This window comes from Polistes canadensis, unplaced genomic scaffold, assembly GCF_001313835.1.
Source record: "Polistes canadensis isolate GaletaPanama2010 unplaced genomic scaffold, ASM131383v1 scaffold_475, whole genome shotgun sequence".
Classification (NCBI taxonomy): domain Eukaryota; kingdom Metazoa; phylum Arthropoda; class Insecta; order Hymenoptera; family Vespidae; genus Polistes; species Polistes canadensis.
In genome coordinates, this window is record NW_014570022.1 from 5,277 (window position 1) to 27,648 (window position 22,372).

A 22,372-nucleotide genomic window follows, 5' to 3' on the forward strand; every position below is an offset into this window, starting at 1 on the left:
TTTTTTTTTTTTTTGAATATTTCAAATTATTCTGACAAATGGTACGATAATATCCCGAGAGGTACAAAAGATATTTAATAACGTTTTTAAAATTAATTATTTTTATATATATATACATTTTTTCAAGATTTTCTATTATTATTATTCGTATAATTAATCATTTTGTAATACTTTCATTCATTAAATATAAATTGTTCTGTATCAAAAAGTATTAGAATATTTCTATGAAAAACTATAAATGTGTTACGATATGGTGGAAATAATATTAATACAAAGATTTATGCATTTTATTTCTTTTGTATTACTAAAATTATATCTAGTAGTAAGATAAATATTCACCCTAAGATAAATGCGTGTACAATACTATGTGGAAATGTTTAATATTAACAATAGGAATATTGTCTTGATTATTTCATTAGAATTTAATCGTATTTTTCGTAAAAAATTTTTAAACGATATTTATTCTATTTGAGATATTAAGCGAAAAACAAATATATAAATATAATTTAAAAAAATAATTATTGATTATTTCTTAAAATCAATCCGCGGTTAAGATTATCAATGACTACTGTTGAAAAATTTGATGAATCATAAAGGTTACACTTTATATCAAGGTTAAAGATTAGTTTACCACCGAGATGTTGAAATGTAAAATTAATCTAAACGAAATTGATGATAAAATTAAACGATACTAATATCTTGAATAATATCTTTAATTAATATAAGGGTGAGAGGAGGGGAAAAGCGGGGGGGGGCTAGCTTATAAAAAAATATAAAGAATATAAATAATATCTCTTCTTCGTACACAAAATCTTTCGAAATACGTAATTGTTCGTTTAAATATCGTTTCATCGATGAAACGTTAAAACCTGATTCGCAAAGAATATATTATATATGTAATTATTAAAAATCTTATATTAAATCAATTTTGATTGTAATTGTATAAAGTTAATAGTTAGAAAATTTAATAATAAGTAAGATGGGCCCTTGAAAAAAATTCTTTCCCTTTTTTTTCTATCGGGAAGTAATTTTTATGGAGTAATTAAAGGAGTAGTAGTAAATTGTGTATATAAGTTGGCAACATATCACTGCATAGTACGATGTCTGTAACGTTCAAGTGATTACACGACCCTAGGGTTGCACCGGACGTTTGGTAAATTGATCTGATGTCCCTGCTATCATCCTACCATCGTCAATTCCCAGTAATCTTTTTATTACTTCGTAGAGATGTGTAACCCCGTTACGGGTTTTCAACTATATGATATATTAGAATTCTCATATGAATATATAATGAATATATATATCGGTATTATTGAGTATTATTACTATTATTATTATTATGTGTGCGAAGAACCAAATTTAGAGTACCAATCAAATTTTTTTGTTTTCCTCCCTATTTACAAATCGAGAGATAACTTTTTGTTTTATTTGTATCTTTTTTTTTTTTTTTTGAATAATTCATATTATTCTGACAAATGATACGATAATATCGCGAGATGTACAAAAGAAAAAAAAATGTAATAACGTTTACGTTTTAACTTCGTCGCTGGTTGTAAATTATTAACGCAACGTTTCGAGAAATGAAAAGTATATATATATATATATATATGTGTGTGTATAAAGAAAAAAAAAAGGGTTACGATCATAGTTCAAGTTTATCCGAGAGTATTTTTAATTAATCATTCGCAGACGTCAGAAATTTTTTTCCGTTAATACGATAAAATATTATTTTTTCTTCGCGCAATAATGAAAAACTTTGAGGAAGTATACACGACGTCACGTTGCGAGTTTGATTCTTTCTTTTTTTTCTTTTTTTTTTCTTATTCGTCTATTAAATATTAGATTTATACGATAAAAAAAAAGAAGCAAATTTTCCACGAATAAACATAGTTAAGATTTTGAAAAAGTATTATCTCTCTTTTTTTTTTTCATTGTTTTTGTTATTCGTTAACAATTATTATTTAATGTTAACTTTTAAACGATAACGCGTAATAATCGTTCTATAAAAAGAATTTGTTATGATCTTTTTTTGCAACAACAACAAAAAATGAATAATTCCTTCGCAAATAAATAACTTGTTCTCCTATGATATATTACGTTGTTTACAGAAGACAAGAGTTCGTAAACGAAGTGATATGGATAAAGAAGATACTATTGACATATCACTTTCGGGTCGCGGTATAAGTCAACAGCGATTATCACTTAATCGTTGAAAAAAGCAATTTTTAATTTTACATTACATATGAGAAATTTATAAGAGAAATAACGATCTTTTTTTTTCTCTATGCTGAGCTTTAATTATTTAACAAAAAAGAAAACAAAATCTACGCGCGTATTTTATTCAATTATAATATTAAACGAAAATAACTTTCTTTTTAATCGACTTTTTAATTAATTTTAAATGTTGGGAAAAGAGAGAGAAAGAAAAATAGAAAAAAGAAACTTCTTACAGAATACACGATACACGAACTTATTTAAAACATTAATAATATCACTCTTTCCTATCTTGTTTTCAAAAAGACATAACTTTGTGTTAAAATAAACGAACCGTATCGACCCTTTACGTTTCCACGATCATTTCTCGATGAAACAACGAATCACGCGTATTATTCGTATTTTATCAAAGTTGTCCTCAAGTTTATCGCAGAAATGGAGTAAATCGTATGCGAAATATATAAAAAAGAAAAGAAAAGAAAAAAGAAAAAAGAAAACGAAAAAGAAAAAGAAAGAAAACGAGGTGCATCGGGAATTAAAACATTGCCAAGATGTTGTTGGTTGTTAATCGATATTGGCTGTTATAAATTTTTATTTCTTGCTTTCATTCTCAATCTTTCTTTTTTTCTTTTTTTCTTTTTTTCTTTTTTTCTCGCTATTTATCTTGACCAATGAGCGAATACTTATTCTACTGTTCTACAGCTGGCAAGATTTTTCAATGATATTTCCCCCGATCGTAATAAACAATTAAATAAAATTATCATTACGCACACGTGGTCGGATAATGGAAAACAAAGCAAAAAAGATAAACAAAGATGAATCTTAAAGCTGAGAAAGGAACGAGAGAACTCCCCCTTACAACTCGTTGGGAAATAAATTTATGACTCTTAACAATATATGACATCAGTTACCACGCTAACGTTTCCTATGCAATTTAAAATTAGTACAATGACCCTCTATCAACATAAACATTTCCACATGATTTCAATCGTAAACAAACAAAACACCCAATGCGTATTTTTTTGTTTTTAAACGATTCAAAAAGTTTCTTTATATATATACTTTTTTTTATTATTATTTCATATTATACATTTAATAAATAAATATTTTTTATTCCTTTTTATGATATATAAATATCATCGCAACTGAATGAAATTAAAATACGATGAACGAAATTTCATTTGTTTCAGAAAAATGCAATCTCGGTTGTCACGGTGGTGAGTATTATATAAATTTTTGTTATTAAATATATTTAAAAATTAAGGGACGGGAAAGTAATGTCGTTATATGCAAATATCAATATATTTATGTTAATGCATTCATACTGAATGCACAGATCGTGTGTACTTCAAGGACCGTGTTTGAATTTAATGTAGAAAAAGAAAAAAAAAAGATGACGTTACTTTCCAGTCCCCCCTAATATTACGCATCTAGCATATATAAACATAGAAAACGTATTATAAAAAATATATTATTATTAATAAATAATTATAGGACAATATCCAAAAGCATATCAAGAAGGACACACCTATATATATCGTCTGGAAGGAACATCTGTAACATCTGTCACGGATGCAAAAGGCGACAGTATTCTCAATTTGAAAGCCATCGTTGAATTGACTGCTAAACCTGATTGTGTTTTACAATTAAAACTTAAGGACGTCAATGTAAATGATGCTGTAAGAATCTTTCGAACTTTTTTAACTATGGAATAATATATTAAAAAAAAAAAATATACATATATTACACTCGCAAATTATTATTCATTTTTATACTCACATTTTGATATGAAGGGATGAGAATTAAAAGCGTAAATAATATATTATATATAATTTCAGGCAGCTTCTTTGCCAGATCTTCAAAAGCACGCACTTCAGTTCAGTTATCATCATGGTCACATTGATCCTGACGTTTGTGCGGAACCAGATGATTCACAAACATCATTAAACATCAAGAGAGCCGTAATATCTTTGTTCCAATCAGCTGTTCAACTTGAATCCGGTTCTACTGTTCATCATGAGGTACATACGTATAAAAAAATATTTATCAATTAATACGTATTTGCTTTTTTCTTTTTTTTCTTTTAACAAACCTTAATAATTCGATTTAACGAGACTCGTTAATTCAAGGATAAATCAAAATTACTGACCATTTATTCACATGGGTAGGACGGAGATGTAATTATTAGCTTATTTAATTTATCCTGATGATCGTGAATTGCATTACATTCTGATAATAATTCATCGTACTAAGTGACCGGTATAATATAATAACAACGTTTGATTAAATCGAATTAAAAAAAGGGATCTCGCGTTTGTCTTCTTATGGATAAGTAGAGTTCTATTAGATGTACATATAAGTATGCGTGATAAAGAAAGGAAGAAATAAAGAAAGAAAAGAATAATCCAGAACGAAATTCCTTTTAACGATCCATCCAAAAATACTAAATCACGAACTATCGATTTCTAGTAGAAATTAACTCAAAAATATCGGATACCCGATTTTTGAAAATAATCGGTAATTAATTTCTCAAAATTATAACGAATTAAATAGACACGTTTTAGCGTAAGCTTTCAATTCGTGATAATATTCAGCAAAAGAAGATTTTTTTAAATCCCGAACCAATCGAAATAATCATTTGTAAATGTATTTGCGAATATTTCGCAAACCATTTTAAATTCTACGTTCTCATTTTATCGTTATTTATTTTCCATTTAGACCGATGTATTTGGCAGTTGTTCGACCGACTTCACTTTCCAAAAGGAAGGTGATTCCTTGCTCGTGCAGAAATATAAAGACCTTTCGCAATGTTCGTATCGCGAAAATATTGGACAAGGACTTGTAACGTCGGTATTCGACAAATCGTCTGGCATCAAATCAACCCCATTGCTCGAATCTCAACAGAAGATTGAACAACGCTTTAAACAGGGTATCTTGAACAAAGCATCATCGACGGAAACTTACAAATTACAACCATTTAGTAACGGTGATGCAGGAGCAAGGACCGTAGTTGAAACGACTTTAACATTTAAAGGAGAGAAAGGTGACAATCCGTCAGCACCGGTGTCCGTTCCCAAGTCGATCATTTTCGAAGCTCCGCATCCGGTCGTCAAATCGTCAGTAGATGCAATTAGCAATGCATTGAAGGCCGTGTCGAAGGAAAAAGGGGAAATCGTTCGTGAAAAGGCAGCCGAGAAATTTGCCGAACTTGTCAAAGTGCTTCGATTAAGCAGCAAGAAGGACATTCTTTCGGTATATCAGAAGGTCAATGCTGGTTCGGGTTTTAATAAAGTTTCCGATAAGAAGATATTCTTGGACGCACTTTTCCGTACCGGTAGCGGCGAGGCAGCTGAAGTGGCCGTAGAGCTTGTAAAAACTCACCAATTAACTCATTTGCAAAATTTTGTCTTCTACGCCAGTCTCCCCTTGATTCGACACGTCAATCTTCCAGCAATAACAGCTGTAACGTCACTTTTAAATCAACCGAATATACCAAGAATTGGTTATCTTGGAATTGGACATATCATTGGCAAATATTGTCAAGATCATCCCTGTGAAAATGTTCCAGTAGTAAAAGACGCTATACACAAGATTCGCGAGAAAGTTGGAAACGGTAGGACGAAAAATCGAGTCCAAGAGAATCAAATAATTTCTAGCTTGAAGGCACTCGGTAATTCGAAATATCTGGATGATGCTACTTTACAAAAATTATCAAACATCGTTGCCGACAAACAAGTACGTAATCGAGTACGGGTTGCCGCTATTGAAGCATTGTCAAATACTTGCTCGATGAAATGGAAGAATCAAGTTATGAATGTATTGAGTGACCACGATGAAGACAGTGAGATTAGGATAAAAGTATATCTTGCTTTGGTAAATTGCGCGTGTCCACATGTTGCTACCAAAATAGAAGAGATATTAAACAAGGAAACCGTGAATCAAGTTGGATCCTTCATAACCAGTCATCTCCGTAATTTAAGAGCATCGACAGATCCTAACAAGAAAGCTGCTAAAAAATTCTTGAGTCATATCAAGCCACACACCAAATTCTCAGAAGATTTTCGCAAATTCTCTTTCAACAACGAATTTTCTTATAATCTCGAAGCACTAGGTGTCGGTTCTTCCGTTGAAAGTAACGTGATTTACAGTCAAAATAGTTACGTACCACGTTCAACTAGCTTGAATCTAACTGCTGAAGTATTCGGACAATCCTTCAATTTCTTCGAACTCGATACACGTGTAGAAAATCTTGACAGAATTATAGAACATTACTTTGGACCTAAAGGAGAATTAAGCGAACATTTCGTCGATTTGAAGACAGCCAAGGAAACCGCCGAAAATGCCGACGAGGTCAAAAAATACATATATCAACGTTTCGATCAATTGAAACGTAACAAACGCGAAGTAAAACAAGGTGAATTAGACAAATTTGCAAAAAATGTACGGCTACGTAACACCGAAGTAGATGAGGACCTTAACGTTGACTTGTCTGTGAAATTATTTGGCGTAGAACTCGCATATTTGAGTTATCAGGACAATCCGCAGACATTCGAACCGAAGCAACTTATCGATAAGATATTTGCAAATTTCGAAACAGGATTTGACATGATTAAGGACTTCGATTATAACTTCCAAAATCATCTTCACTTTTTAGACGCTGAACTGGTCTATCCAACTGGTTTGGGTATACCATTGACATTGGGTGTAACAGGAACTAGTGTAGTTAATTTAAAGGCTAAAGGAAAATTGGATGTGGCAACTATTTTGCGCGACCAAGATAACGCAGCTGTTCGAATTGCTCTTGAACCAAGTGCATCGATCAGAATCACCGGTAGCATGATGCTCGAGACATTAAATAAGAAATCTGGTGTGGTTATTGCTGCTACTCTCGTAACCGATACAGCTTCGGACTTGTCCATCAGAATGCTCGACGGTACTGGGTTTGACGTTAACTTTGGTATCCCTAAAAAGACACAACAGCTTATCTCCGTATCCAGCGAAGTTCTATTTGCAAAGGGTGAAAATCTCGTTCCCCTTGAATTTGGAAAAAGCAGGGACTATTCAGATCGTTTCGAACAATTGTCTTCACTTTTAGGTTTGAGTGTGAAAGGGCATATTCAGCTCCCATACAACGATCTTGAATCAATTAAAAGTAAACCTTTCTTCCCGTTGAGCGGCCCAACTAAATTTGGCATAGCCATTGAAAACGACGACGTTAAGAATTATTACTTTAAAATTTATTATAACCAAAACGTGCCCAATGCGCGTGGCTTGGAAATTTTGTTCGATACGCCCAATAGCAAAACGAACAGACGCCTTTCCTTGCTGGTAGAAGGTGGTCTCGAACCAGATAAATATTTCAAGGTAGATCTCAATATGCCTCTGAAAAAGGCTTCAGCTTTAGTTATCATCAAAAACAGACCCGAGGAGAAAACATTCTCGCTTACCGCTCAACACGATTTTAACGATTACTTCTTCCGTGCTGGTATTGTCGCTAATGGCAACAAGTACAAGCCTGTATTAGAATATAAAGTACCGGAACATATCGAGAAATTATCAACCACGAAGATGGCAATCAAGGGTGGACATGATGGTGGTCAATTATACAAAGTCGATGGTGCTGTTAGTGTTAATGACTACGAAGATGGTAAAAAGTACACGTTTGAAAATGTAGTCATTATCGGTGGTAACAAAAAGATCGTTTCTCTTGATGGATATGCTGTTTCCACAACTAACAAAGCTATCTTCGACATGAAACTCGGTTATGGGGATGAGAATTTAGCTTTAAAATTGAACGGCAATAGATTAGGGGAAAAAAATTATCTAGTAGAATTATCAGCCGTGCCATCGAAAGATCCAAATATTGGATTTAACGCTAAATGGGAATACAACAGGCAACCACGGAAATTTGATCATAAATTCGTTTTTATTCACGGAGCTGATCCAAACTCCGAGACGAATCGTTTCACTTTGGAACAACACCTCGATTACAATCTTAATGCAAAAGATTTTCTTTTATCGGGATCGACAAAACTGAAATATCCCGCTGTTAATGCACTTATGGAAATCGACGGGAAAATAACTACTTCAATGTTAGAAGCTGATCTCGATATAAAATACGAAAAATTCAAATTTGGTACCGAATTGTTACTGAAAACCGATATGGTTAAACCAGGCGACTACGAAGTTGAATTGGAGATTGAACTTATGCAAAATAAAATAGAATTGAAATCAAAGCGTACGGTCATTGAGATTAGAAAAAAAAGTAAGTTCCAGAATTCTATCGAACTATCGCCAGGTGGTAAATACGAGGCCAATGGGGAAGTAACTTACGAAATAAATAAAAACCTTCTCATTTTACAATTGAACGGTGATCTCAATCTAAATGGTAAAGCTGTCACGACTGATACCGCTCTTGAAGTTAAATTGGATGACATTAATTCCCACGCGGTCATTGCAGTTGCTGGAAATAAATATTTAGACTTCAATCTTAAAAATCACAATGGTCCAAATCCCAATGGAAAGTTGAATTTGAATGTGAAGAATTATTTGATCGTTGTCGGACAATATAATTATAACAATGGCAAAGGAAACGGACTTATTACGATCGATATTCCTAAATACAATCGCAAGATCAAGGCTCACGGAGATTTAACCGTGTCCGGATCACAACATACAGCTAACGTTGAATTGTTATACGATGCTGACAAAAATCCAACTAAACGCATTAAATTATCATCCGTTTCTGACATTACAGAGACATCGGTCGATACTAAAAATATCCTAGAAGTTCTCTCATACAAATTAGAATTAAATGTGAAAGGTGATCTTAAAGGAACACTGAATAATGGTGAATTAACGATCAATGCAGATACCACTCTACCAACTGGACGATATATAGTCTTTTCTGGAAAACGAGTATCGGCCAAGAAAGACAACTTGTACGATATTAATGTACAATCTGAAATTATAGATCACGTCAAGAAAGGTGACGCGTCACAGAAATTAACGTACAAGGTCGATCTTAAAGATTTAAATATAGATAAAATAACTTTCGTGTCGCATATACAATCAACTTACGTTGGTTTTGATGGGCGTGATTTAGTGTCCGATTTAGTTCTTAATATTCTCGAAAACGCGTCGAAGAATAAGGTAGAACTCGATTTAAAACATTCGGGATCGTTTCTACACAAACCCTTTGCTTTTGGAATAAATAGCGATTACGGGCAAAATGATGCAACATATAAAATCAAATCATCTCTTGGAAATGACTTTGATCTTACGGTAAGTAAATCGACTTTGTATATATTATTTTTATACTATAAATTTATATCTTTTACAATAAAATAGATTTGAAATGAAGTACAATGTTTCGACAATTATCTAAACATTATAATATAATTTACAGATTAATGGTAATTACATTGGTGGTAACAACGTAGGCGTACCTTACAAATCCAAATTTAATGGTGAAGTTAAACTGCCGTTTGAAAAGTTACAAAATATCAAATTACATGTATCCGAAAATGTGTTATTAAATCTTCAAGAAAATAATCTTTTGGAGTATTCAGGTGTTCATGAACTTACTTATAACAACGACAAAAATATTAAAATGGATACCCATTTAAAATACAAGGTTGACAGCAACGGCAACGAAGGCGGTGGAAAGATTAGTTTGACTGTTCTTCATTATCCAACTTTAATTATTGAAAGTACATTCAATAATGTTGTCTCTGATAATATAAACAAAGGTTCTTCATTGATAAAATTGCATTATGGTGACAAGGGTGGAACGTTGTCTCTTAACGGTGCTGTTGCTACTGATTTATCAATGATTGACATCAATGCTAAAGCTACGACGACTATGGAAAAATTAAAAAATATCGATTTTCATTTTAACCATCAGGTAAATAATGTCTTTGTTCGAATTTGATCAAAATAATTATCGATGTAGATTTAACTGTAATTTTACAAAACATTTCGGAAAATTTTAAATAATGATCTTGCTAAATTGATTTTGTAGAAAAAACCAGAAACGAACTACAGAAAAACTGATGCCACCTTACAATTGGACGATTCGAAATATACATTAAACACTGAAATTCAACAAATGAAAACGGAACCAAGGATTCACATTACCTTTACTAGTCCAAGCGGCGTGACAGAATTATTATCTGCTTACTCGAAACTCAGTGATACCGAATATACAGGTGATTTGAATTTTCCTATTGAAAATAATACGAAAAACTTAGCACACAAGTATTTCATTGTTTAATTCTTGTTCTTTAGGTGAATTGAGGGTCATAACACCGGTAGGATATGTTATAAGTGAGGGACGAGTCAACTTAGTCAGTATCGATGATTTCTTAATTATTATCAACTTCGACAGCGATAAATTAAAAGAACGTAAAATTTTTGCTGAGATATCTACCAAACCTACTGCTAAAACTGGAAAAAGGATTATTATCACTGTCACCAGCGACGGCAAAAATTTGGTAACTGGAAGGTATTTATTAACATTGCTTATTATTATTATTTATAATCAAAATAACATAGGATGTGTACGGACAGGTAATACGATCATGCAGAAGTAATTCTACATGTTAACGTAAATTCAAATAAAAAAGTAACCTTTTTCTGTTCGAGGCACCGAATTTTAGAGAAAATTCTCTTTGAAAATTTGTAATTTAATAATCTTCTGTTATTACTAGATTAATTATAATCACGAAAGGAATCGTACTTAATTAATTCCTTGCTCTGTTCTCTGGATCACCCTTTTATCTCGTTGCGACGATTTGAAAATCGTTATCAATAATAATTAACTGCTGTTGCGTCGTCGTCATAGTTCGACTACTAAAGAGAAACTAAACATAAAATAAATAAATCGTACAGCCAAATTCCAAATATAACAGAGGGATGACAATGAATGAGGAAACATAAGTAAACAAAAAAAATGTTTGTCGTTTCGAGAGATAATTCAATGTACGCCTATTCCAGATAAATTATATAAACGGTTTTTTTTTTTGGGGGGGGGGGGGGAAATGAAACTTCAAACGAAAAAAGTTACTATTTTTTTTGTTCTCATGACTTATTTCCACATTTTGAATCGTCCGGTTGTACCACCTGTCCGGATACACCCTGTACAAGAACATACTTTTTACAAATTTGTACTGAGATTTTTATATTTTCGCAGTACAAATTACAAAAAACACGAAGAAGGAGGCAAACTCACTGTAGAGGGTAATGGTAGCTTGAAAATTGGTGACAACGTAAGAAGTTCTTCTTTTAAATATACTCGTCAACAATTGACACATGAAACTGATGGTGAAACTGGCGTGGCTATGGTTCTTAATGCTTATTTCGGACCATCTGCAATAATTGGTGAAATCAAATTTACAAATAAAGAATTACACGTGTTCAATAGTTATTGCGAGCAAAATAACGACTGTGCGCACTTCAAATATCAAGCAACTTTGGACACAGACAGTGAGTGTATTTTCGAATCATCAGATTCATATTTTGAAAAGATAAAAATTAACACGTTCGCGACGGACCCTGGTATTTTGTATAATTAAATGACTAATTTCTTCTTTTTTTTTTTTTTTTAGAAGAAACTTATCTGAAACAACAACAAACAGTCGAATTCGATTTGAGGAAGTTCAACATACCTGCCGAATTTGGTTTACAAATTAGCACTCAATTTGCGAATAATATGCTTGATCATACAGCTAGTTTATACATGCATTCCACTAAAGATAAATCTCAATACACTTATCAACTCTATATTCATCCAAAGGAAGCTGGTAAGAATATTTTTTGTTAATGACATTGTTAAAATATTTATCAATCGGATTTGTAAGAGATGAAAACTTTCTTTCGTAATTACAGCTGCCATTCTAACTTTACCAAGCCGTGAGCTAGCACTTATTGCAACATTTGATCTTCCGAAAAGTAAGCCAATTGGATCATACAAATTAGCACTTTCTTCATTCTTAGATAGAAAAAATAATCCGTCAGAAAAAACAAGTTTATCTATTAACAGTGATGTTAACGTTGACAAATCTAGTTTATCCATTAATGGTGAAGCTAAACTTACATATCCATCACAGACAAAGGTACAATTATTATAATAAATTTAATAAATTAATATGTTAAAAAACAAATTGAAGTTATAGAAAAAAAATAATTTACAATTAGATAATATATTTCATACTCTTCTTAGGACATGATGGTAAAAGGTAAATTGCATAGCAGCAACCAAAATCTATTGGATGCTAGTATGGACATTGATGTTTTCGCGAAAAAATCGCAAAAAGTCAATTTGATTGCTAAGATAGTACGCTTACCAATTGAAAAAGGCTATAATATAACTGGATTAATTGAAGTACTTAGTAAAGGTCAACAACTCAAGATCGAACATAAAACGCATTTGACATTGTCAACTAATGAAATAGGAGCCGGTTCTATATTTTCATACACGGATATTAATCAAAAACCAAGGAGTACCATACAATTATTCTCTGCTAATCAGAATGAAGCTCATCTCTTGATAACTCTTCCCAGCAGAGAAATCATTAGATCCGATGTAAAAATGGAATGTTCTAAAACTTTACAAAAAGTGGAAATAAAAACTAACATTCTCGACAGAAAGCCTGTTATTGCTACCATTGAAGTTAACGATTTCAACAACTTCAAATTTGTACAATACGAAAAGGGTAAATAACGATTTAACGATATAACTCTTTTAATAATTAATATTAAAAAAAGAAATATACGTACAATCATATTTTTACAGGCAACCCTGACAACAAATTGACTGCTAATGGTCGTGTTGTATTAGGAGAACTTGCAGAAGTTCATTCTAATTTTTACAAAAATGGTGAAAAGAAAAATTTGTTCCACATCTTAGTGCACCTTGATGAAAACAAATTTTTGAAACCCGATTTTGGATATGACAAGGATAATATTGAATACGTAGCGGTAATATATAATACTTAATATACAAATATATTTACATACTCTTTGCTATATATTATATCTATGCAGTTAATATATTTGTTTTTATTTTCATATAGGATTACAGCAAAAAGCAGATTCTTGATATAGCGCAACAAGTGAAAACAGTTACAGCTGATACGGGTAAGGAAATTGTAACGGAACTCAAGGATCTTCTAGAACATACCAAAAAAGCTCAGCCAAATTTGAAACCACTTTTGGATTATTACTCTGGTGAATTAAATAAATTTAAAAACGAACTCAATGCTGATAAAACTATTCAAGAGATTCAAGCGAATATGTAAGTAATCATATGACTAATGTTTTTTAAACGTTTCTTAAATAATATCGTTGTCTAACATATGTAATTAAAACAGAAACAAACGATTTGGGTCATTTATAAATGCGGCGAATGAGTTTATTAAAAAACTTATTGAACAATTTAACGAGCTCTCCAAGCAATACAACGTAGTTATTTCTAAATTGACTGAAGCAATGGAAGCAACCTATCCTCGAATAAAAGAATCTTATAACAAAATTTTTGACGCATTCGTGGAACTATTAGATGCAGCTGCAAAAGTAGCCACGATTTATTTAAAAGTTATTTTAAATGTCATTAATGATCACCAAAAGGAAATAAAAGAATTGGCTATTGTGGTAACAGAACTTTTCCAAGGTGTTGCCAAAGTATTATTTAAAGCAGCTGAACAACTCAAAAAGGACATTAATGAATTTGTAACTTTGCTCATTAATCAAGCCAAAGCTTTACCTGTTTATGAAATTGCAAAAGAGAAATATAATCAGATCATAAACTTCGAAGTACCAGAAACAATAACAAACCCTATTGAAGAACTTTGCAACGCGATAAATGCAGGATTACCTACAGTAGAATTAAAACACTTCTTCAGTTCAATATGCGAGTACATATTAATGATTATCAAACGACAAAAGGTAAATATTATTATAATTTAATTTTACATATATTTAAAAAAATTAATTTGATGATAAAAATTATTTTGTTTTGATTTTACAGCCTGACAATGTTCAACAATTGAATAAAATTTATACGGAAGGCATTGCTGTACTTAAATCCTTAATAAGTTTCCTAGAAATACCATCACTCTATTATGATATTAAAAACATTTTTGACACAAAAATACCAATCAACTTGGGTATTTTAACTAAATTACCTGGTATTGCCTCATTGAGAGTTTCAGTCTTAAATGTTTTGCAAAACGGTGAATTACCAACACCTCTTGATATTTACTACACGTACAGGTATGTTCGAGATTGATTTTTCGAAGTTTTGGTATTGTCCAATTATATAGGGTAACAACATACCTTTCTTTTGCACGATTGTATCTTTTTATGACGATATTCATACAGGCCTACTGTGCATCTAAATGACATCGTACCGCCATTCGGCAAGACAGGAACTGTCATTGATGGAGGACACATCTTTACATTCGATGGAAATCATTTGACATTGCCTGGAACATGCAATTATATTCTAGTACAAGACATGCTAGATGGTAATTTCTCTGTTATCGGCAACTTCCAAAACGGAGTTCTAGTCAGTGTAACTGTTACCGAACCCAAAGAAAGTATCACGCTGAAAAGCAATGGAAACGTAAGTAATTAAAATATTTATGATTGATTGTGAAGTACATACATATCTATTGATCATTTATTACATTCTTTACAAAAAATACTTAAAAATAAATACATTGGCAGATCTTGGTAAACAACAAACCCGCGGATTATCCTGCTAATACAAAGAATCTACATGCTTTCTTGACCAAACCACTAGTAAATGTGAAGTCTGATTACGGTGTACGGGTAATATGTAATGGAAAAGCACCTATGATTTGTACAATTCGAGTTTCTGGCTTTTACCTTGGCAAATTACGTGGGCTTCTTGGTGATGGCAACAACGAACCATATGATGATTATACTTTACCATCTGGAAAGGTACTTTTTTATCATATTATTAATTTTATTTATAACATTATTATTTATTTATGGAATAACGCACATTCAAATTCCGTAACATTTCTAGATTACTCAAGACGGGAGTGAGTTCGGAAATGCTTACAAATTAAAAGGAGATTGTCCAGCAGTTACTGCTGTTAAACCTGGCGCACCAACTTCAGCTTGTGCCGAATATTTTACCAGTTCTACTTCGCCATTAAGGTATCTATAGATATATTGTTTCATTTCTCCTATTAAAATCAAAAAGGATATGGAAAATGTTTTATATTTCTACCTATTTATTTGAATGTTTTAGTTCCTGCTTTAAAATTGTTGACCCGAAAAACTATCAGGTAGCTTGCGATCAAATCGTTAATGCTGGCATTTCTAAGGATGGACGATGTTTGATTGCAATGGCATATTATGCTGCCTGTTACGAACACAATGTTTTTGGCATAAGCATTCCTAATAGTTGCGGTATTCTTTATTCTTTATTATACTTTTCTACAATTAAAAATAATTCTGTGAAATAAATCAAATTATTATCCTTTTAGTAAGCTGTAAAGTTGGCGCAAATTCATTAACTGTTGGTGAAACATTCAGTGTCAAGCTACCAAAGAAAGAAGCCGATATTATCTTCGTAGTAGAAGAGACAGTGCAAAATGAGAAAATTTTCAAGGATATGATTGCACCACTTATGAATGAATTAAGAGAAGAATTGAAACAACATGGCTTAACGTACGTATTATATCATACACTTTGTATGTAATTATAACAACTTTAAAACAAAAAAAAAAGAAACGGAAACAATAATAATAAACGAAATGAATTTATAGTGACGTTCATATCGGTCTTGTTGGTTTTGGCGAACACTTAAACCAGCCACGTCATTATACAACAGACGGCAACACAAACATCATGGGTGAAGTAAAGAACATTAAATTCGAAGGAGAGAACCCGATCATATCACTACCAGTAAGCTAATTAAACTTATCTAACATGAAAGAATTTTATGAAGTCATATGATACTCATATAGCCTTACGATCACTTATATTTGTCTTATATCATAATTTTTAGGAAGCTATAAAAGGAGACACAACTAAGAGAATTAAATATCTCGAGCAAAGATATGACGTCGAATTTGGTACTTTCAAATTGACCGAGGCTTATGAACAAGCAATAAATTATCAATTCAGACCAGAAGCAGTTAAAGCTGTTGTTGGTGTTATCGCTAGCCCATGTGAAAAGAGTCCTCTGCTCATTTCAGTTAGTCTATTTTCTTATTATTCACTCTAATAACATTCTATTCAATTATATCGACATATTTAATTAAGAAAAAAATCTTAACAGTTACAGCAATTGCGTTTACTTCTTGGACAAAAAGTATATCGTGATCTGGGACTAGAATATTACCACGTATCATTCCTGGACGATATTCTTATTTCTGGAAAGCCACAAAAAAATATTGTTGGTTACGATTATGACAGTGCTTATACTTTCTCTGATAGTAAAAAGAGACCTATGGAAGGAAGTAACGATCTTAGAAATAACCTTGTCTTATCAACAAGTGATGTTTGTGCAGACTTTGCCGTATCCGTAAGCATACGTTCTATGTTTCTTTTTTTTTATTTGATTTTGTTATAATTTCTGATGATGGATTTATTAAAAATCATTTCTTATAATAGTCTGGTGGAGCAGCATTTAGTTCGAGCAATTTTCTGGAAGCGAAACCTAATCAAAGGAAACAGTTCGTTCAAGTAGTCGCCCGAAGAATTACTAGTGGTCTTGTCGACACCGAAATCGAAGAGGATTGCGTGTGCAAACAATCTTACGGAGCATTTGCTCGTCCACGTTGCAAAATCGTAAACAAGAGAGAGAAGGAACCACTGACGGTATGTAGAATCTTAACAAAGTGAAGATGTATTATTGACAAGTTTATAGCAAGATTTATGAAACTATCAATGAAAAATATAATTAATAATTTATATGTTCATTTATCTTGTTATAGAGGCACACTAAAGGTGGAGTTAAGGGCTAGAACTGTCTCGTATAATAGTAGAGACTATTATTATTAATTAATCAAAATGTAATGTATTTGCTTATTAAGCCATTACTAATGTATTTAGTAATATATAAGATTGTGTCATTTAAGATTCACATTTATTTTATATAAAATGACAAAGCACCATTAAAACATAAATAACATAATAAATTCGATATTATAATTGTTAAACAAGTGTATCATTATTTTTTTATAAGACACTAAAGATATATTAAAAAAGCCTTCTGCAACAAGGAAAAGAAGAAATAATTATGAAATCTATTGTTTCTATATTGTGTTCAACAGCTTCCGAAGCGAGAAAAATACTCGCTTCAATTGAAACAAAAAATTATTTATAACTTTGAAAATACTGATTTTTTCGTCTTATAATAATTAGGACTTTTTTCATCATTTGACGAGTACTATCTACCCTAGAAATTATGAAGCCTATTTTTTTATTACCATCTATGTAACTTATTTCGACGAATTACTCCGTAAGTCTTGTAAGCACAGTTCGCAAATTTCTCAAAGAAACTTCATTAATATCACTCTTCCGTTTTAAAAGATTTCTTAATTCCTCGCATATAGAATTTACGCGCTCATTCAGTTCTTGAGATGTAATATTACATTTGATTGTTTCTGTTTCTATCCTTGGTATCTTTACATCTTTTTTGGAATCTTTGAAATTCATACAGATATGCCTCGTACTCCTATTAAGGGAATTTTTAACTAAACACAATAAATAGAATTTAATATCTGGGACATCTTGCAATTTGTAATATTGCTTGCGCGACAGATATGCAGGTACGGAATCGCAAATCATTGATTTTCCGGAAATGGTATCCGCGATTTTTACCACAAGTCCTTCGCTAAGACACGTACTTGAAAAACGATCAAAACATTCAAGATTTTCTTGATACACCCACGGGTTTTCATCCTCCAACAATCTAGAATGTATCTTTACGACTCCGTTAATCACATTATTAGGTTGGTACTTCTTAAATGTCGCAATTAAATCTTCTAAATAATATGCTATCTTTATTTTCGCATGAGGTAATGCGTGCAAAGATAAATTATCTATAGCATTTATGATCTGCAAAACAAAATGAACGAATCGTACAGATCGAAGTTTAATCTTGCGTTTTTCAAATATGAAAATAACAAAAATATACGCACAGAATCTTTATTAAAAAAGTCGTATTTAGTACCATCAAGCATACTCATGGAAAAATCAGATAATATAAATAAATATCTATACTCGCATTCTTCAATAATATTTGTAATAAATTCCCATAATTTGGAAACAACATTAAATATTTCTGTGTCCACTGAAGAATTAAATTTGTTTGTTGCTGGTATTAATTTCATCTACGATAAAAATAATATAAATAATAGCACTAATTTATAAATGATATCAAACAATATATCATTAAGATATTCAAGTTATTATTACCAATTGATACCACTGTCGTTCACTAGGCTCTTCGAAAAAATCGTCTACTAAATCTTGAATGTTATTTATTCTAAAAGCTAAACGTTTCCATATTACCATGCGCATTTGATTCGGTAACAATTGTGAAAAAGGTGTCCATAAACACGCATCTATATCGTCTAATTCGATCACTACAGAATGCTTTTCATTTTCCTGTAATAAAGTATAAAGTCTGCTAATCAAATTTCTTAAAATACATACTTCAAAAGTATCGTTACGTTCGATCAAAACAGCATATGTGCGCATTAAATATTTCACGTGAGAACTACATAAATCGGATGAGCTGTACCTAAAAAAAAGAATGATCATATTTTCCAAATTACCAAATATTTAATAAATATCAAGTAATCCAGACATAATTAAAAAAATGATTAGCTCACCGTCCTACGAGATACCAAACATCAGAACTAAGTAAAGAACTCCAAAAGTATCCGCTCAAAAGATGTTTTAGTAATATTTTTTCGACAACATGGAAATTTTCATAAGGCATGGAAATAATAAATTTGCTACTCGATATTAAAGTTATTGTATAAAGATCATTAGAACCTGCTTTTTTTTCGAAACTGTAATTGCTCGTGAGCTGCAATTCTTCTGTATAAAGTTCTTCTTGTACTTCGTAAAAAAAAAAAAAATGAATAATTATAAAACGAACGTAATGCAAATGTATACACAAACGATCTAGATTACTATTGACTTATTTGAAAAAAGAAAAAAAAAATAATCACTTACAATAATTAAAATTTGTGAAAACAACGTCGAGTACTGATTGTGATCCTAATATCCATATACAATGTCTATCATATGGAATCTTATTTATTACTTCCAAAATCGCAAGTGTTAATAAATGAAAACCTAATTTATCGCCATCCTTTTTTTTTCCATATTGAAAATAAATCTAAAATAGTTTAATAAATTATAAAAAAGAACTCATTTATCATTAAGTGATAATATTAAAATAAATTAACAAACTTGATTAAAGTTGTTAGTTTTCAGAAGAGCATTAAGAAGATTCGTTGTTGTTGATGAAATATCATTTTTCAGCATATCATTTGTTATACTGTTTGTTAACAAGGCAATACATCTGGGTCAAACGAAGCACATTTATATTATATTTTAACGCGATATACTTTTTTTAATAAAGTAAGAAAAAATTTAAATAATGATATACCTATATAGTTTCAATAGAAGTTCAGTTAATGTAAAGAGAAAATCATCACTTAAATATTCGTTGTAAGCTGAAGTCAATCTAATAATGACGTTTAAAATTAAACAAGCACTTCTTAATATCCATTCTTTCATTTTACTATTTGGATCCTAATTAAAAAGTAGATATAAATAAACTTTCACAATTAAATTTAAATAATAAAGATAAAGGATAATATTAATACCAAAACTGTGGAATATAAAAGATTGGTTTTCTCAGTTATTTGTTGGAATGACATAAGCATTTTTTCTGGAGATATTTTTTTGATATCAGAGATATACGTCATAGCTAATTTACCAAAAATCATTGTTACTTTCACAAAAAATTTCAAGTCTAAGCTCTGTAAATTTGCAGCAACAGCACCAAGTAATGTTATTACTATATGATAAAATAACAAAAAATGATATTAGTAAAAAAATATAATACTAACAATAAATTCGATTATTTGCAACTTTTTAAGAAAAAAAAAAACCATAAATTTTTGTAAAATTATATACCGTTCAGTAATGATGTCATTTCAGATTCTACTTTAACGTCAAAAATAATAACATCATCTAATGCAATCAAAAATATACTGAAAATCTCATTTGTTTTTTGGAAAAGACTTTTTAAATCATTGGATAAATCTTTAAAAAATTTTCCATAAGTATTTGAACTGAAAAATAATTTGCAATATAATAAAATTGATTAAATTAAAAGAAGATATAAGAAATAATAGTAAATTAATTAAGCAATATACTACTACTAGATTAATAAATTACCTTAACTGAAAATGTTCAAAAATTAGGTTTGTAGAAGAAAGTAACGTTTCAGACAGCGATTTAACATATTCAATGGAAATCTTTCCACAACTAAATGCATATTCCATTGATTTTTTATAAAAATGCAATATACAACTACTATCAAATAATTTGTCTTTTATATTACTCAAAATGTTTGATTCTGTAGTACTTGTCAAAAATATATTAATTAGTTTGAAAACCTGTTAAGTAGAAATTTATTAATCTATTATTACAAAAAGCTAAATTACAATATAGTTTATGCAAATAAAAAATTACTTGACATAGGAGAGAATGAACCATAGGCAAAATTTGACTGAAAATACTTTCATCGTACAGCTCTTGCTTGTACATAGACAACAATTTCTCAAACAATTGTAACCATTCTTCTATTTTCATAGTTGGATTTGGACTCAATGAGGCGACGTATAAATAAATAAATTAAGGAAAATATAAATATTAATATTTATTTAAAAAACAAAAAACATTCTAATTTTAAAAGGATATCTTTAATTGTGATTTAAGAGATTCTATTTCCATACTACTTGTAGTAGAAGATATAGAATTATTTAATTGATCTTCGTTCGATTCTTTAGCAGCCATTTTTCTAAATAATTAATATATTATCCTTAAAATAATCAATAGAATATATTTTTAAAAATACAGGGTGAGTCACGGAACGAGACGTTTCAAAATAATTCGTAAGATATGCATTGTATGAAAAAATGTTCATATTGACAATATCATATTAAACATATATAAAATATGTTTACCAATATTATTATATTATCATAAACAAATTTGTCTTCTAAATTGTAATTACAGATCCGTTAAATTAGCAATGTAATGCCGAATAACTTATTTATGAATATCTCAGTAATTATTCATTTTAAGCCCTACATAGTATGATAGTTTTTATGCATAATTTGATGCTTTATCAGAATCTAGAAAATAAATTAGGCATTTCATTCAAAAAAATAACGATGTCCTTGATATCTCATTAAAAAAGTATCTTAAAAACAAGTTTTGTTTACCATTACATTTGGCTCCTAATTTAGTTTAACTATGCAGGAAACATTTTTTCATACAATGCATATTTTACGAATTATTTTGAAACGTCTCGTTTCGTGACTCATCTAGTATTATATTTGCTTATAATACTATTCATTCATAAGAAATAAAATTTGTATAAAGAATAACTGACGATAAAACATTGAGATAACCTTTACATACTTTATACATACTTATATTAAACAACATACATATTAATAGATAATATTAAACAATATTAACATACTTTTAATACAGAATATAAAAGTAACTTACAGTTTATTAACACACACTTTAAATTCGAAATTATTTCACACTGATTTCGATACAAGTAATTTTTAACGTTCATTGTGTTATTTTATGGTCATACTAGATGGCGTCAGGATTTTAAAAGTCTGATACAAAGTTTAGGCACTAGAGGGCAGATATAAGTGTTAACACTAACTTAATTTTTAACTTAAATACTAACTATCGCCCACTGGTGGTCAGGTTAGTAACTAAGATGAATCTGGTTAGAAAAAAAGGGGGACTTGTGAGCTTCTATGTACTTCTGTATTTTTTGTTACTACCCCCTAACTGTATTATCGACATACATTTAATTAAAAAGAAAGAAATCTTTCTTGTA

General features: G+C 30.6%; 2 protein-coding genes across 2 annotated transcripts; one reads left to right on the forward strand and one right to left on the reverse strand.

Annotated features, from left to right (window-relative positions):
- Nucleotides 1–3,404: 3,404 nt before the first annotated feature.
- On the forward strand, nt 3,405–17,417 carry LOC106792559 (apolipophorins; the record flags this gene model as incomplete). Its single annotated transcript, XM_014759028.1, is given in 25 exon segments — nt 3,405–3,431; nt 3,709–3,893; nt 4,053–4,235; nt 4,933–9,498; nt 9,623–10,120; nt 10,238–10,424; nt 10,504–10,720; nt 11,408–11,700; nt 11,823–12,017; nt 12,103–12,329; nt 12,437–12,929; nt 13,010–13,194; nt 13,290–13,510; nt 13,587–14,160; nt 14,243–14,487; nt 14,596–14,839; nt 14,944–15,180; nt 15,269–15,402; nt 15,497–15,657; nt 15,735–15,918; nt 16,017–16,155; nt 16,259–16,447; nt 16,532–16,777; nt 16,867–17,073; nt 17,190–17,417. Coding segments are annotated over 25 exon segments (10,067 nt in total), but the record flags the coding sequence as incomplete, so codon positions are not given.
- A 7-nt stretch (nt 17,418–17,424) lies between these two features.
- On the reverse strand, nt 17,425–22,106 carry LOC106792560. Its single transcript, XM_014759029.1, has 13 exons — nt 22,024–22,106; nt 21,205–21,304; nt 20,977–21,123; nt 20,680–20,900; nt 20,416–20,573; nt 20,103–20,296; nt 19,883–20,028; nt 19,684–19,795; nt 19,444–19,609; nt 19,095–19,326; nt 18,676–19,003; nt 18,399–18,590; nt 17,425–18,315 (listed from the first exon to the last, which is right to left on the reverse strand). Exons 2-13 carry the CDS (start codon nt 21,298–21,300, stop codon nt 17,710–17,712), a joined length of 2,598 nt encoding a protein of 865 aa, XP_014614515.1. The 5' UTR covers nt 21,301–21,304; nt 22,024–22,106; the 3' UTR covers nt 17,425–17,709.
- Between the last annotated feature and the right edge of the window lie 266 nt (nt 22,107–22,372).